The sequence below is a fragment of the Ranitomeya imitator genome, chromosome 1 (assembly GCF_032444005.1).
Source record: "Ranitomeya imitator isolate aRanImi1 chromosome 1, aRanImi1.pri, whole genome shotgun sequence".
Taxonomy (NCBI): domain Eukaryota; kingdom Metazoa; phylum Chordata; class Amphibia; order Anura; family Dendrobatidae; genus Ranitomeya; species Ranitomeya imitator.
This window is the reverse complement of record NC_091282.1, coordinates 904,727,791-904,746,006: the sequence shown is the minus strand read 5'-3', so window position 1 is coordinate 904,746,006 and position 18,216 is coordinate 904,727,791. Positions and strand designations below refer to the sequence as shown.

The window sequence follows — 18,216 nt, the reverse complement described above, 5'->3', positions numbered from 1 at the left end:
GAATTGGGGTTATACTGTGATGTGCAGGCATTTTCTTCATTGTTTTTAAGCAAGAGTATACAAGTATCAAAAAATATATCATATCCCTACATTTTCTTATACAAAATATCACTATCATAAATTATATTTCCCCTTCTATGCTTTAAAGAAAACCTGTCACTTGAACCAAAAAAAATTAAGTTAAATAACTTGTAAAAATATTTCAGTTCCTCCAATTCTCTACTGCTCCTTTCAGTTTTTCACTGCATCACTACACTGCAGACATATACACATTAGTTGATTTTAGAGCAGTGTGTGAAATCTCTATTGCAAACCAACTGGGCATTTGTTGTCTTCTCTGGGGTGTGAGCTTTCACACATCCTCACATACACTGCTGAGAATCAGAACAGATCTAGCAGCCTCAGTCTGCTGTGACTGGCAGGGTTCTGGGAGGTACAAATTAATGCACACATAGGGAAAACTGAAGAAATGCTCAGTTGGTCTGCAAGCAGAGAATTCACATACTGTGCTCCAGAAGAAACAAATGTGAATATCTCCACAATGGAGTGATGCAGCGCAAAACGGAAAAAACAAAAAAACAATTAGGCTAACTAAAGGATTTTTACATGGAAATTAACTAATTTTTTTGAGCAAGTGACAGGTCCTCTTTAACAACATTATAAAAACTTCCTTCTCACCCACAATGGGGGTGGTCTTTTTTGTCCTTTCTCATTCTCAGGTCCTCTACACCAGAGGCCTCAGAGTTTGAGGGTTCTGCGCAGGATCTTAGCTGTTCCCAGCATTGCACTTTTCTGGACAGAGTTCAGATGTTGCTCCTGGGATCTGTTGTAGCCATTTTTCCAACTTAGGAGTCACTGCTCCAAGTGCTCCTATCACCACTGCAATCATTGTTGCCTTCACCTTCCACATCTTCTCCAGTTCTCCTTTGAGGCCCTGGTATTTCTCCAACTTCTCATATTCCTTCTTTCTAATGTTGCTGTCACTTGGCACTGCCACATCTATTTTCATTGCTTTCTTCTGATCCTTGTCTACTATCACAATGTCTGGTTGGTTAGCCAACACCTGCTTATCCGTCTGGGTCTTTAAGTCCCACAGGATTTTAGCCCTTTCATTCTCCACCACTTTTTCTGGGGTTTCCCACCTGGACTTAGGAGGACTTAGCTTATATCCTGTGCAGATGTTCTTGTATACAATTCCTGCTACTTGGTTGTGGAATTTGGTATACGCTGTTCCTGCTTGCGTTTTGCATTCTGCCACTATGTGATGGACTGTTTCTGAGGTTTCTTTGCATAGTCTGCACCTTCGGTCATGTCTTGTGTGGTAGATTCCTGCTTCTATGGATCTGGTACTTGGTGCTTGCTCTTGTGCCGCTATGATTAGGGCCTCTGTGCTGTCTCTGAGTACAGCTTTCTTCAGCCATTGGTAGGATTTCTCCATGTCAGCCACCTCCATTATCTGTCGACGGTACTTCCCATGCAGCGGCTTGTCTTGCCATGGTGCTTCATGTTCCTGTTCTTCCTTCCAGATCTGTTGCTGTTGCTGCCTTAGGCTTTCTCTCAGCATCTCATCTTTTGGTGCCATTTTTCTGATGTATTCCTGAATACTCTGTTTCATCCCTGATGGTGGCTTGGATGCTTATCAAACCTCGAACACCCTCCTTTCTATTGGTATACAATCTTTGGGTGTTAGACTTGGGATGGAGACCTCCATGCATTGTGAGGAGCTTTCGTGTCTTCACATCTGTAGCTTCCATCTCTTCTTTTGGCCAGCACACTATGCCATCAGGGTATCTGATAACTGGCAGGGCATATGTATTGATGGAGCGGATTTTATTCTTCCCACTGAGCTGGCTCTTCAGGACCTCTTACCCTTTGATGGTAATTGGATGTTGCTGTTTTACTTGCCTCCTCATCATGGTTACCATTTCCCTGTGGGATGCCAAGGTACTTGTAGCATGTCTGTACTTCTGCTATGTGCCCTGCTCATAATTCCACTCTATCAGTCTTGACTACCTTGCCCTCTTTATTACCTACCGGCGGCACTTTAGCCCGAAGGATATCCCGATGTCTTCACAGTAGATCCTTGTCAGGTGAATCAGTGAATTGATATCTTGTTCGTTTTTCGCATACAGCTTGATGTCATCCATGTAGAGGATGGTGCTTCCACTCTTGAACTTGTATCCATAGCCAGACTCTGCTGTTCTGCATAGGATTGAACACCCTCAGTCAGATAATTGCAATGGGGACAGTGCATCACCTTGGTATATGCCGTGTTTGATGGTCACTTGTGCTGTCTTGAGATGACTTCCAATGTTGTTCTCCATAGCCCCATTGAGTTTCTGCGGAAGGTTCTTAATTTCCTGTTGACATTGTAGAGAACCAAGCATTCACAGATCCATGTGTGTGTTGTTTGCTTTGAGTCATAGGCTTTCCTTTAGTCAATCAGGCTGTGCGGAGATTGGTCTGCTGGACCTTGAGTCTTGGCGACTGCTCTATCTACTAGGAGCTGATTCTTAGAGCCTATGGTGTCTGTCCCAAAGCCTTTCTGAGCTGGATTCATGTACTGGTTCATACGGTTCGGTAGCTTGGTGGCTATGATGCCTAACAGGAGTTTCCATGTTGTTGTAAGGCAGGTTATTGGGCGGCACATGGAACTGTTCCTTTGTGAGGATCCTTTATGATCAGCACCGTTCTTCCTTGTGTTAGCCAAGCTGGCTTTTGTTTGCGGACTGTGTGTCTTCTAAAAAATTACATAGACATGTCCATTTTGTTATCTGCATCGCTGATAATCACTCATATCAGTCTGTGGGTCCATGAAAATCAGGGACAGCATGTGGATGCCATCAATGTATCAATGTCATCAATGTATCAATGCCATCTATTGTAACTCTCTACTAATCGGTCTCCCTCTTGCAAAACTCTCCCCGCTCCAATCTGTCCTGAATGCTGCTGCCAGGATCATATTCCTCACCAACCGTTACACCGATGCCTCTACCCTGTGCCAGTCATTACACTGGCTACCCATCCACTCCAGAATCCAGTACAAAACTACTACCCTCATCCACAAAGCACTCCATGGCTCAGCACCACCCTACATCTCCTCCCTGGTATCAGTCTACCACCCTACCCGTGCCCTCAGGTTAGCATCCTCAATAATCAGAACCTCCCACTCCCGTCTCCAAGACTTTACACGTGCTGCGCCGATTCTTTGGAATGCACTACCTAGGTTAATACGATTAATCCCCAATCCCCACAGTTTTAAGCGTGCCCTAAAAACTCATTTGTTCAGACTGGCCTACCGCCTCAATGCATTAACGTAACGATCCCTGTGTGGCCTATTTATAATAATAAAAAAAAAAGGTTCCTCGCATCATGTTCTCATACACTTTATGCAGTATTAGCCCTCTGTGTCTGTACTGCTACATACTTAGGCAGGTAACTGGTTCATGCAGCTTTACATGAACACCTGAGCCTTACACTATGGCTGGTCCGAATAACTAAAGCAATTGTTACCATCCACCTCTCGTGTCTCCCCTTTTCCTCATAGTTTGTAAGCTTGCGAGCAGGGCCCTCACTCCTCCTGGTATCTGTTTTGAACTGTATTTCTGTTATGCTGTAATGTCTATTGTCTGTACAAGTCCCCTCTATAATTTGTAAAGCGCTGCGGAATATGTTGGCGCTATATAAATAAAATTATTATTATTATTATTATTATTATTATTATTAATGTGCCATGTGTGTTGTCCGTGATTAATAAAGCAATGTATAGAAAAAGCTATGCAATTTATTTCTCCATACGTAAACATCACTGAGGAAACAATGATGGTAAACACACTTACCGAACACTGATGACACTCATACCATTTTTTTTCATACGTGAAAATCACACGTCTAAATGAGGTCTTATTCACTGAATGAATTTTTGATGACTATTGTAAACAGCTAGCCATTTGACTTATCACTGTTGGTCACCTATGTTCTTGAGGATTCTATTGTAAATTTTAGATGAAAGTCTAAACAAGTATGATATAAAACTACTAAATGGCAAACAATGTCATATAATCTTACCTGTTTAATTTCCCTCAATAGATCTCCATCTACATAATATTTTTCTTCTGATCGCACTGCTCCAAAATGATTCTGCATTCTGATTTGGGACATTAGTTCATTAAGCCTACCCTGAAAAGCAAAACTAATAATGGAGTCATTCTGTAAATGCCTCTAGAGACAGACAGAGGCATACAATAATAATAATAATAATAATCTTTATTTATATAGCGCCAACATATTCCGCAGCGCTTTACAGTTTAACAGTTTAAAACACAAAAGTCATAAGTAACAACGTTAACAATACAATAATTAAAGCAAAATAAGACGACCCTGCTCGTGAGAGCTTACAATCTACAATGAGGTGGGGAGATACAAAGTACAGGTGTGTATTTACAATGATGTATTTACAATCATGGTCCAGCCATCTTCAGGGGTTGGGGAATAGATGGGGATAGTGAATAGGCTACACACACACACACACAAACATAACATAACATACAACAAAATTCATACTTGCTCTCCTGTTTACCGTTAATTAGATTCCTAATGAAAAATATTATATATGTACACACGTATATGACGACTAGCATTACCTTGAACTGAGTGGGTGCATTAAGCTCAGACTGGATAGTGTCCAGCTGCACACGAAGCTGTTCCTCCTCCGCTTGAATGGCAAATCCACCCTTCCGCTGAATTTCTTGCTTTATTAAGACCTGGTAAAATTCTTGTGTAAGTCTATATAATCACTATTTTAAACACAATCTCAAGTACAACAAATCAGTAAATGTGTAACTGACTTCCGTTCCCCAAAAAAATGTAGTGAATATAATTTACAAGCAAATAAAACCGCAACAAGAAAAATAAAATTTAACCTAGATGCCACACAGCAGGGCCCGATTCATTATTAAGATGCCAGCCTTATTGAAAGTTCGTGGTGGGGTAAGATGTGCCCAATTCATTAACCATTTAAAGAATTATCTGCATTTTAACACTGGCGTGCACCTTCATGCGCCTCACCAGAAAGGTTATTCCAGTCAGTAACTAAAGTACACTTCTGGCTTAAGTTAAGCCTCTAAAGTAGAGTAACTTTTGAATAATTTGTTGGGTGGGCAAAACTGGAGCCAATAGTTGTATACAAATGTTGCTACTTTACTGAATCGTGCCTATAGTGTGTCAAATCAGACTCAATAAGCTGGAATTTTGGAATTTGTCTCTAAAGTATGAACAGGGACAAAATGTACCATATATGGTGACATATGAGAGGTCATAAATGACCTGAACATGATGCAAGTAATATAAAAATTCACAAAATATCAAGGACTACCAAAAGCCAAAGGGGAAGGGGGGACAAATAAGAACTATTGCTCCTATTCATTGACATACTACTACTCCATCCCCAAACAAGAGCACATTTGTACCTGAAGGACTCTGTGAGAGAGTTCCATTAATTTCCTCTTGTACTGTGCGATTTTTGCCATCGTGGTTGCCTGATTTTTCTGTAACTCACTTATGTCTTCGGATATAATCTAGAATTGGAAATTAAACAAAGAATGAGCAGACTATCTCACCAAGAAAAAAAAATAAATGAAAATACTGGACTAAAGCTTACATCTAGCCTGGACTGGTGCTGCTTTGTCATTTGATCTTGCACTTTTAACCTTCTAAGAAGTTCCTTGAAGCCAACCATAGCAACAGGGATCATTCTGGTGGAAAAGTAAAGACAACATGCAATCCAATGTACTGCTTCATTAACCCTGCTAGTAGGTATGAAAATCTGTGTAGAATTTACTGATCCAAGTAAGCAGAAGGAACTGTTCATTACAGCCTAGAATCAGTGAGCACCATTGTTGTTGCTCTACAGATGTCTTCTATAGGCATTGGTCCTGTCTATAACCAACATATAGATCTCCCATTCTGCCGATGCATAGGCATTTTAATGCCTGGTATTTTTATTTCCACTACGTTTTATAAACTGTAGAGATCCTACACTGTAGGAGCGCAGATGTCAAGTTACAGAACAGTTAGGTAACGGACAGTGAAATGGAAAGTAACAGTCATCTGGTACTACAATCATTCAGAGTTCGGTAATCCAGTTTCAGGAAAAAGGAAAAATTCTGATGTATTAAAATCCAATAAACTTTATTGAAACAAATCCATAAAATAGTCGATCCCAAAAGGTGGCTAGGCATAGGATCACATATCAGCCCTCGGTGTACGCGTTTCGAACACAAACGTGTTCTTAGTCTACAATCATTCGGACAGGTGCACGATACCACCCGCTAGCACAAGTGGCCCAGCAGACATCAGTAAATGTGGTGTCATTGGTGAAAGGGATAACATTCCCATCACTGCGGGTTCGACCATCTTGGGCTCCAGCGATCCAGAGTCCTAGTCGAATAGAGCAGTAGTCAATCATGCGCACTACCGTATAATGCATTTCCATTGAGAGCGCCAGAGATTGCCAAGCACAGCGCTCAGCTGATCTTCTGCACTTTAATTAGAATGAAAAAAGCAGTAGTGCACATGACCGACTCTCCGATCGATTCAGCTGATGATCTAAAGAGCCCTGGTTCTCAGGATCGCTAGAGACCAACGTTGTAACACCACCAGGGATGAGAACATTATACCATGGATTAGAGTTAACTTTCAAACTTGAGAACACCCCTTTAAAAAGGACAAAGAAATGAGTCAGGTCATGGATTTGAAACTATGAAGAATTTTCTCAAATGTGCACATAGAATGCGCTCTGCTTTAGCTTTCTACAAACTCCACAACTAATTTGCTACATGTGAATACAGTCAAAGGTCCAGTAAGAGAAGGGATTAATGTAAGTAAGGACTTGGGAGGGGGGGGGGGGGTCACTCAATTCTGTTAAAGAAGTAAACAAATGTAAAAAATACAGCACAAAAAGTAAAGTTTGCATAAATTCTGGATTGTTGCCAAATACATTGGTCTATTAACAAATGATGAAATAAAAAAGGAGCATGTAACAAAACACTCACCTATCTGGTTCAGGATTATCAATTTTTGCTTGGTCCCAAATGACTAGCTCCACACCTTAAAATAAAATGAATACATTAAGAGTACTAGCATCTACCTTACTACATGGAAAACGGTCCTGAAATGTATTTCTGGTAAATGAGGAAAGTTGTCCTGTGTAATGTGAAAGCGTGGTATACTTAACAGACACATGGTAAAATGTAATAATGGGTTAATATAACAAAACCCAGGGTGAAAGAAAAACAGTCAAATTGTGTATTTAAGTTGTGCAGGGTATTGTTTTTACTATGGTCATGAAAAGTAACAGGCAGGTAGTTGGCAACTGCCTGCCAGTTCTACGTGGCACTGGTTCAGAGCAGTCACTAACTGGGACTGCCAGCGATTCAGCTGCCCCGTGTCAACAAAACAGCTCTTCCTCTTCATTGATGGGCGTGACTGTCAGCGTCATGCTGATTGACAGCCGGCATTCCGCAGTTAGGCAGCAGGGAGCCAACTGTCAATCAGCATGACATTGGCAGTCATTGCCTATCAACAGAGCAGAGCGGAAGAGAAGTTGCTGATGTTTCAAAGTGACTTCAGTGAAAGCCCCAGAATATCGGCAGTGTTTGGAGCCGGGCAAAACAGGCATGTAGTTAGCAAATACCTGCCTGTTAGTTCTTAGGTACATTGTAAAAATAAAATAGTCCCGGATATCCCCTTAAAGTGTAGTCAGCAATGAAATCAAGAGTCAGTTATGAAGTAATGTACAGCTAAGGCTACGTTCACATTAGCGTTGTGCAAAAAGTGGGGCAGCGTCGGCGACGCAACGCACAACGCATGCAAAAACGCATGCACAACGCAGCTTTTTGTGACGCATGCGTTGATTTTTGCAAGATTTTTGGCGCAGAAAAAACTGCATTATGCAGCGTCCTCTGCGCCCTGACAGTTGCGCCAAAATAACATAGTAACATAGTTAGTAAGGCCGAAAAAAGACATTTGTCCATCCAGTTCAGCCTATATTCCATCATAATAAATCCCCAGATCTACGTCCTTCTACAGAACCTAATTGTATGATACAATATTGTTCTGCTCCAGGAAGACATCCAGGCCTCTCTTGAACCCCTCGACTGAGTTCGCCATCACCACCTCCTCAGGCAAGCAATTCCAGATTCTCACTGCCCTAACAGTAAAGAATCCTCTTCTATGTTGGTGGAAAAACCTTCTCTCCTCCAGACGCAAAGAATGCCCCCTTGTGCCCGTCACCTTCCTTGGTATAAACAGATCCTCAGCGAGATATTTGTATTGTCCCCTTATATACTTATACATGGTTATTAGATCGCCCCTCAGTCGTCTTTTTTCTAGACTAAATAATCCTAATTTCGCTAATCTATCTGGGTATTGTAGTTCTCCCATCCCCTTTATTAATTTTGTTGCCCTCCTTTGTACTCTCTCTAGTTCCATTATATCCTTCCTGAGCACCGGTGCCCAAAACTGGACACAGTACTCCATGTGCGGTCTAACTAGGGATTTGTACAGAGGCAGTATAATGCTCTCATCATGTGTATCCAGACCTCTTTTAATGCACCCCATGATCCTGCATGCGTCACAAAACGCAAGACAACGCATGTCCATGCACCCCCCATGTTAAATATAGGGGCGCATGATGCATGCGTTGCCGCAGCTGCGCCCGATGCTGCCCCGCACAACGCTAATGTGAACGTAGCCTAAGAGATCAGAGGTCAGTGATTTTTCTTGCACTCAAAAAACTGACCGATATTCATCAGCATGTGGGATCAGATTTTCATCACTGTTTGGTCAATGTGTCTGCTTTAACACCAGTTTTATTAGTTTTTTTGTGTAGGAGAAGTTGTTTTTAAAGCTTCTCCAATTGAACAAAAAAAAAAAAAAAAAAAAATCAGAAAGCAAACAGTTGGCATCAGAATGCTAATTTTTTTCACGGACCCATAGATTTGCATTGTTTGTTCCATGACTTGAATCAAAATTGGATAGGTCTCTGTGTTATAGTGAGGACCACTCAGTCCACAAGAATACACGGACATGTGAACAGCCCCACAGGACATAATAGGTATTAGTTATATCAGTGAAAAACATGTATGGAAATCGCATGTGAATAACTTGCGTCTCAATGAGCCCTAATGTAAAGGCAAAATTTATCAGAAATAATAATACAGATATATCATGCACATAGACACACATCAAGGACTATATCGAACGGGCTATGTTAAAGTTCTTACCAGCTGGTGGATTTTGAAGAATGTGTTTGATCTGTGCTGGGGACAACTCGGTTCGGGCAATGGTTAAAGTGACTCCAAGTTGCTGCAAATTCGATTTGATATTGTTTTGCTCAAAGTAGTTGTTTATAATAGTCGCTGAAACTCTTCGGGAAGTACCATTAGGTGAGCGCTCCACTACATAGATGATTACCTCCGTTCTACAAAGTAAAATGATGAAAATTTGGAATGAGAAAAAAAAGTCATTGCAAGAATCAGAATGCAAATGGCACTCTGACAGTGTATAGGCATGACATAACAGTAATACTAGAGCTCCCACAAGCAAGCTCCTCAGAAAGAGAAGGTCGGAATCAGACTAAGAAGCTAAAGTGATGTAAAGTGGGGTCCATAAAATGCTCAAAGTCCAGTTCTGCATATTAACCAGTATTCTCACCCAGATATATAATACAGATAGATATACATGAGTTTATGAACAGTGCACTGCATTTTCCCTGATCTGTATCAAGTTGCCGATATACTTCTGTACTGTACCCTAACCAGGCCAGACATGCCACATATTTTACTGCTTTGACTGGTTATTAGTATTAAAGCAAATACTAAAATCCAAAATGAACAGACTAGTTTTCTCAAATGAAAAGAAAAAAAGGTATCTAAAGTTAAAAGATAATTTTTTTGTGGATTTTTGTTTTAAAATGGAGTCATTTAATTCCAGGGGTGGGCAACATCGGGCTGAAACCACTTGGTCAGGCCCTCGGGCATATTCCTGGTGGACTGCAGTGCCAGTACCAGGCATTCTTTGTGAGCAGAGTTAGCACGTTCTGAGCTCCTGTACTATGTGATGTATGCATGTAGCAGTCACAGTGTCTTCTATGTTCTTTATTCAGCAGTCACCAGGTATCCTATATGGTGTCAAAGAATTCACAGTGTATTCTACGTGACAAAGCAAATCACAGAGTGTCCTATAAGATGTATGCAGAAGTCTCCGGGTATCTTGTGTGGTGTATACAGCAATCACAGAGCATCATAAGTGATGTATAAAGCAGTCGTGTGTCTCCTATGTGATGTATATACATCAATCACAGTATCTACTATCTAATGTACAAAAATCAGTCTTAGTGTATCCTATGCGATATGTATATTCATCAGGGTGAAGGAATTCGCAGCTATTCCGAAACACGTTGGTTTTGTGGCCCCCACAGCAATCCGTAGTTTCTCCAAGTGCACCACGTGACTGACGATCACGTGACCCGAACGTCATCAAAGGTCCTGGAGAGCAGCGCAAGGATCTTCAAGTACAGGCCGCGAGAGCGTCTGTCACCGGCCGGGTCGGCGCTCGCATAAGCCGCCTGGGAGCCGACGGGCGAACACAGCATCTAATAAGCTAAGTAACCCGCTTTACCACTACTGTCTGGCACTCTCGGGCAGCTTCTAGTTCATGCTAGCATTTGCATCACAGGTACTGAACTAATATTATACAATCTATTGAACTTATTTGCTTGGTAAGCATCGGGGGTTTTTTTTGGGCAGCATATCTAGATAGTAACTGCTAAAGGACTCCTCGATCAAAGGATTGTACATTTATATTTTTACCTTTATTTTAATCGCTTAATCAGCGTTACTATATTTTATACACAAGGAACAAGGGGCACATTAGTGAGTTAATCACAATTCGATTAATCAGTGTTTGAGACAAACTTCCTTCATTTTTCTCTCACCACAGTCCATGCCCCTACACAATCCTTGACCTGACTTACATCAAAATAAAGCAACTCGAGCATTCTTTCCATCAAACAGGTAAACAAATACCGCTAATGTTTGTCTAATGCACTTTATTCCAAAGCGCGGGCAAATAATTTTAGTTCCATTATTATTGTTCATTCCCTTATGTGGCACGGGACATTACCTGCAGCTGTTTTTACATATTCACACTAGTGCCGCTACCTCATTAACTCTTATTTGTCAGGATCTGTAGAGAATATCAGAGTTATTCATCATTGCTTACTGGTCATCTGGTAAAGCTTTCACCCCCTCAACATTGACAGTGAGGGTCTGGTGTCCTCCCAAGACTTTGTGCAAAGATTCCACTAACTGCTGCTGTTGCGCACGGATGTCAGCTTCCTTCTTATTAAACACAAGTTCCACAAGACCATCTTCATCCTTGTTGTTCGGAATACAACTGAATCCAACAGCCTGCAGGAAACATTAGGAATTAAGAGTACTTTCTGATTTAACCCCTTTACCTCCCCCCAAGCCTGTTTGCACCTTGATGACGAGGCCAATTTTTACAATTCTGACCAGTGTCACTTTATGAGGTAATAACTCTGGAACGCTTCAATGGATCCCACAGATTCAGAGACTTTTTTTTTGTGAAATATTGTACTTCGTGATAGTGGTAAAATTTATTTGCGAAAAAAAGGACATTTGGCATATATTTTGCCATTTTCAAAACTTAATTTTTATACACTTATATCATCAAATCAGAGAGTCATGTCATACAAAATAGTTAATAACATTTCCCACATGTCTACTTTAAATCAGAACAATTTTTTAAGGACCACATCACATTTAAAACTGCACCCCTCAAGGTGCTCAAAACAATATTCACAAACTTTATTATCCCTCCAGGTGCTTCACAGGAACTGAACTGCAGTCTGATTGCCTGAAACTGAGAAACACTACGATTGGCTGTTCAAAGAACTATGGGATGAACGAAAGCTGTTGCTGGGGTGGGAAAATAAATAATATACTGTTACCACCAAATTTTCCACTATAGCTCACATTGAACCCTGAGCAACTGTGGCATGGAAAACCTTCCTGCCATGGAGTGTATCCGCAGAAGCAAAGAGGTGGACCCTGTAAAACTTGGAAAAGGTATGTATTGATGACCAAGTAGCTGCTTTCCAGGACCGATACCTGGTGGCAAACTGCCTGGAAGCCCCTCTACCCGCGTAGAGTGCACCTTACCCCTAAAAGAAGGCACCATGGCCTTCGCTCTATAGGCCTGAATGATAGCTGTTATAATACAATGATCAATCGTTGACTTCAAGGAGGTCAAGCCCCTGAGAGGGCAATCTAGCATGACAAACAAGGAATCAGACTGTGTAAATGGGGCGGTGGCTCATAAATAGCACCATAAAGCCCCCGACAACATCTAATTTGTGCAGTTTCTTCTCGATCGGATGAGAAGGGGCAGGGCAAAGGGAAGGCAAGACAATGTCCTCGTTAAAGTGGAAAGTCAAAATCACCTTGGGTAGGAGGGGTGGAACCGGTTTCAACACAACCTATCCTGGTGGAGGATAAGGAAAGGAGCTCGACAAGACAGAGCAGCAAGTTCCGATATTCTACTAAAAGATGTGATGGCAATAAGGAAAGCTACTTTATGGGCAAGATGAAGAGTTGAATCCTCTGAGGAGCTCAAATGGTAAAGGCTGAAGAGCCACCAAGACTAGATTAAGGTCCCACGGATCAAGGGGACGTTGATTTTTTTTTTTAATCAGATACATTTTTATTGATCATAATAAATGTTATCTACTTATACAACAAGGTGCATTTGTGTTTTTTATTTTAACAAGAAAATATACCCCTTCTCCCCCCTCCCTCCCTCAGATAACCAACCCCAACTTTCTCCCCCTCCTCCACAAGAAGATCTTCTTTATTACAAACATATTGCATTATTAACATTGTTTTCCACAACCTCTTAATCATTCCCATTTAGCCATGGCTGCCATAGCTTTTGCAAAAATCCCATCCTATTCCTCTTGGTATAGATGCTTTTTTCGAGCTGGACAATATGATTCACTTGTGCAACAAACTCTCGTCTGGTTGGAGGTTCCTCCCTAATCCAGTATCTCGCAATCACTTTCCTTGCAACGAAGAGCAATCTAGCTATTGCCATTTTGGGAACTGCACATCCATAAAGCACCCCAATTTGGTTCAACACTGCTACCTAATACGAAAAGAGCCTGGGGCACACCCACAACATGTGAAGCATACCCGCCTCAGTCTGAGTGCACCTAGGGCACTCAGAATCAAATCTCACTCCGGCTTTGAACAACAAGTCGGGTGTCCTATAGGCCCTATTAACCACATACAGTTGCGACAGTCTCCCAGGCTCACTCATTGACAATTTAGGAATGTATTCCAGAATAGACCCCCATTTGTCATCGTCTATTTCCCCCAGTTCGGCCTCCCATTTCTCTCTAGCTTTAATCGGGTAATCCTCCAAAAATGTGTGTAGTAAATCCCCATATACTTCCGATATAGCCCCCTTTGTTCCATTATTATTTAGTATACAGTCTAACATGAGATCCTTCTGAATCACTATGGGCCCCCTCCTCCTCTGTGCCTGAAAAGCGTGCTGAACTCTCCTATATTGATACCATTTCAACCCCGGAAACTGAAATTCCTGCTGAAGCGCATCATAAGACCTAAGACTCCCATTGTGAATCAGTTGTCCTAATAGCCTAATGCCCTTTTCCCTCCATTCTCCCATTCCTTCCATATGGTTAAATTCTTGAAGAGATGAGTTATCCCAGATAGGTGAAAATTCTGTGAATCCCCCAATTCCCCTAATTCGCTTCAGCATCTGCCATACTCTATGAATTAAATTCATGGTGGGACAACCAGTCCCCAATTTCCTAAATAGTCCTGATTCCAGACCCAAACTCAAGGGCCACACACCGCTGATATGCACCAGACTACTGTGACCCATTTCTTCCTCTAACCCTTTCCCCCATCCCCCAAGATGTTGGCTCTGTGCAGCCAGAAAGTACAACCATGGGTTGGGTAACGCAAGCCCCCCCCTCATCTTTGGGTCTCTGCAGAGTCTCCTGCCTAATCCTCGGGCTCTTCTTTCCCCACACCAACTCTCCGAATAACGATCTCAGCTTACGGAATGTTCTCATCGGGATCCATACCGGAGAATTATGTAGGACATATAAGATCTGAGGCATCACCACCATCTTGAGGAGATTTACTCTTCCTACCACCGACAAATTTAGCTTACTCCAAGCTGAGATCTTAGTGCGTATCTTAGTTATTAAAGGCTCGAGATTAAGTTCCTCAAATCTGGTTAAGGCAAGAGCTACTTGAATCCCCAAATATTTAAACTGAGTGACCACCCTTAATTTTGTACCTTCTTCCACCTCCCTTGTACAATCCACTTCTCTATCTACCTGCAAAACGCTCGATTTGTCCCAATTAATAACTAGCCCTGAAATTTGCCCAAATCTCTCGATTAATGCTATTACGTTCCTTAAGGTTCCCCAGAGCTCTCAAGAAAAAGCAGTATGTCATCTGCATATAAGGCGATTTTTTCCTCCATCTTCCCATATAAAAACCCTTTCACCATTTGAGACCGTCTGATAGTCGCTGCCAGTGGTTCCACCGCCAAAGCAAACAGTAGCGGGGACAACGGGCACCCCTGCCTTGTACCTCTAAAAAGCTGAAAGCTGTCTGACATCATATTGTTCACCTTGATTTTGGCCACCGGAGAGGAGTATAGGAGTCTCACCCATGACATAAAGACCGGCCCAAACCCACAACGACTCAGCACCGACCACAGGTATTGCAAGGGGACGTTGATTAAGTAGTGCGTTATTCAATCCTATGAAGTGAAGTCCTAACCTGAGGTCTACAGGCCAAATCTCTGAAACAAGACAAAGAAGTCTAACACCTGTCCCTTGAGAGAACCAAGCGCCAACCCTCACTGCAAGAAGGAGAGCAGTACAGGCACACAAAAAAGGACATTGAAGAAATTCCAGAAGACACACACCAGCAAAAGTAGGCCTTCCAAGTGCAGTGATAGTTGCGCAGCGAGGAGAGCTTCAGTGCCCAAATCATGGTTTGGATGACATGTTCACAAACCTGCTGCCCATTGAATCCTGGCTTCAGCTCTGCATCTCCTGTGTGTGAACATTGCCGCATGCAGACTGTATCTTTTTGTGCACTGATGTACCAAACGGCCAATCCCCGATTGTAGACTGGCTGTCTCACCGGTATTACTGCATCTGTGTAGCCGACATCATTAATTGGGTCCACTGCGCCCTGTTAGTGCCTTTGTTTTGAGGCCTGGGCAGGTAAGGGTCTCTGCCTTTTTCTTGGTGTTCATTATAGATATTTGGAGGATTTTAAAGTCCTCTTTTTGTGGTTTTGAGGCTTCAGCCGCCATGCCATTAAATTGAATGACTGCAAATTTTGGTGGAAGAACGGATCCCGAAACAGAAGATCTGGACTGGGAGGAAGAGTCCAAGGGACATCTGTCAAAATGTGAATTACGTACGAGTACCAGGCCCTATAAGGCCAATCTGGTGTGATGAGGATAACTGGAATGTTCTCTGCCTTGACCTCCTTGAGAAGTCTGGACAGAAGAGGGAGACGCAGGAATACGTAAGGCAGGGAAACTGGGACCAGGGAATGGCCAATGAGTCGGCCAAGACTGCCTGACGATCCTTATCCAGATAAAAAAAAACAGCGCCTCAAAAAGTAGTGAAGATTGAATCTTACATTTTATTCTGCCTCCTGTGGTGACGTTTCGGTCCAGAGACCTTTTTCAAGCACCTTTTGCCTGACGATCCTGAGATCTTAGGATGAATCTTAGTACCTTGTGGTTTAGTCTGGATGCCAACCAGACAACAGGTGTGCCACACAGGTGCTGCCTATGTAGAAGAGCTAGACAGACGGCTCCAAGCTCCAACACACTGATCGGAAGGAGGCCCTCCAACGGATAAGGCTGACATTGGCGGTCAGAATATGCTAAAAGATATGTTGGCAGAAGCGACCCTGGATTAATAGGGGCGACATCCCCCACCACCTGAAAGAATGGTGACCGTGAAGGGGGAGGGGGGGGGGGGGGACGACTGCTACGTTGCTACCATCATCTCCAAATCTATCATGCAAAACCAGAGAGAGCATGTCTTTCTGGTTTCTTCAGAATTCAGACAGAGGATTGCAGAGCTAGCCTCTTCTCCTCTGGAAGGAAGATTGATGCTTCAACTATACAGAATATCATCCTTAGGAACCAAAGCCGCTGTGTAGGAACCAACACAGACTTTGCCCTGTTGACAATCCATCAGAATTATTCCAGGGCATCTAGAACAATCTGCAAACTCTCCAGATTCTGAGAAAAGGAAGGCCCCTTGACCAGAGTATCGTCCAGATAAGAGACTGAACCCCACCCCTCCCCCAGTAGACAGAAAAGCCATGAATGAAGCCAGGATGCTTGTAAACACTACAGGCGCAGTTGCCAGCCCAAAAAGGGAAGGGCCTTAACTGAACTGAAAGAGATCCTGGTTGACTGCAAAACAAAGAAAGTAACTAATGAGACAGAACGATACATGAAGATTGGCATCCTGAATGTCTACTGAGGACAGAAACGTCTCAACCTCCATGGATGCAACTGACCAGAGCCATTCCATCCTGATGTGATGCCGCTGTACCCATTTGTTCAACCGTCTTAGATCCAGAATGGATCGTTCCGAATCATCCTTTTTGGGGATGAAGAATATATTTGAATAGAACCCTCAAATGTTCAGAAGGAGGAACCCTCATGAATACTCCTGCTTGAAGCAGGGAGGCTATCGCTTGATCGAAACTGGCTTTTAGACTGAGGGAAGTGGATGGGACGAGATCTGAAAAAAACAATCTTGCGGGACAGGAACAAACTATTCTGTAGCCAGAAGAGACTACATCTCTGACCCATAAGTCGCTGACTACCCCCAACCATGCCTTTTTGAAGAAGACGCGGCGGCTAACCAACCCGGAAGAATCCCCGAGTAGGAGCTGCTCATCATAGGTTAATTTCTCTACTGCCTCTGGAACCAGATGGCTTACCACCCAGATTGAAGAAACGTCTGGCGGGAGTGTATTCAAAGGATGACCTCTGGGAGACTCTGGGTCTAACCTGATGACTGTAATCCTCCGATGCAAAAAACTGACAAAAGGGGCGAAATTACAAATCCCCGACCCCATCTTCTAAATGGACGACTGGACCTAGACTGGGAAAGCAGATTGCTTCTGCTGCCTATGAATCAGAAATTATCTTGTCCAATTTAGAACAGGCAAGACTTTGAAGCCAAATTTGCCCTCCATACCTCGAGCCATAACACATATCACATTTAATGATGGCGAACATAAAAATCTGCCTGTCCGATCTGAGCTGCAATGTCCGCCTCTTGGGAGCCAGCCAGAATTTTGTGCCGTAAATGCTTCACCCAAGCAGTAACTGCCTTGGATACACAAGTAGCTGCAAAAGCAAGGCAAGGACAAAGGCCTCTGCCTCAAAAGCAGATTTAGCCAAAGACTCTACACATCTGTGAGAGGTCTCTAAATGCAGTTACCTCAGCAAGAGGTAAGGTGGTTGTCTTGGATAGACGACTTATGGGCATATCTACCACAGGCTGAGCAGACTGGGATGCCACCAACTTCAATGGAAACTGTTATAACACCTCCATACAAGTGCGTTTTTTGAAACCGCCTGTCAGGGTGTTTTCATGCCTTCTGTACGACCTCTCCAAATTCCTCGTTTTTAGAAAAAGATTAACCATGTGCTTGCCTATCCTAAAGGAACCTGTTTAGGTGAAGGGCGAGAAGTCCTCTTACAACACCCCTATAGACAAGCCGACACCAAACTTTCCACAATCTCCCTCAAATTCCCCATCGGATATAGGTCTAAGAAGGACTGAGCTGGCATTAGAGTTCGAGTACTGTGGGGAGTGCATGTCCTGAGAGGGAAAAAAGATCTTTGATGTCTTTCCCAAGGAGACCTGGAGGTTGATGAAACACCAAGGTTACTTACCAGTAGCCGTTTTTTCCTGAACCCATGACAGTACTCCTGAGAGAGGGATCCGCCCAGCCAGGACAGGAACCTACTGAAATAAAATACCTCTCCCCCGCTTCACTTGGTTACAGAGCATGAGAGGACCTCCCGGTTAATTTA

General features: G+C 42.8%; 1 protein-coding gene across 1 annotated transcript in view; it reads right to left on the bottom strand.

Moving 5' to 3' along the window:
- The window catches only part of NUP54 (nucleoporin 54), a 64,836-nt gene that overhangs the window by 3,313 nt on the left and 43,307 nt on the right, over nucleotides 1-18,216 (bottom strand). The window contains exons 6-12 of the mRNA XM_069743396.1: nucleotides 11,284-11,471; nucleotides 9,285-9,481; nucleotides 7,053-7,107; nucleotides 5,660-5,753; nucleotides 5,469-5,576; nucleotides 4,644-4,763; nucleotides 4,069-4,179 (exon numbers count right to left, since the gene is read on the bottom strand). Coding sequence (XP_069599497.1) covers nucleotides 4,069-4,179; nucleotides 4,644-4,763; nucleotides 5,469-5,576; nucleotides 5,660-5,753; nucleotides 7,053-7,107; nucleotides 9,285-9,481; nucleotides 11,284-11,471 — 873 coding nt within the window. The remainder of the gene's footprint in view (nucleotides 1-4,068; nucleotides 4,180-4,643; nucleotides 4,764-5,468; nucleotides 5,577-5,659; nucleotides 5,754-7,052; nucleotides 7,108-9,284; nucleotides 9,482-11,283; nucleotides 11,472-18,216) is intronic.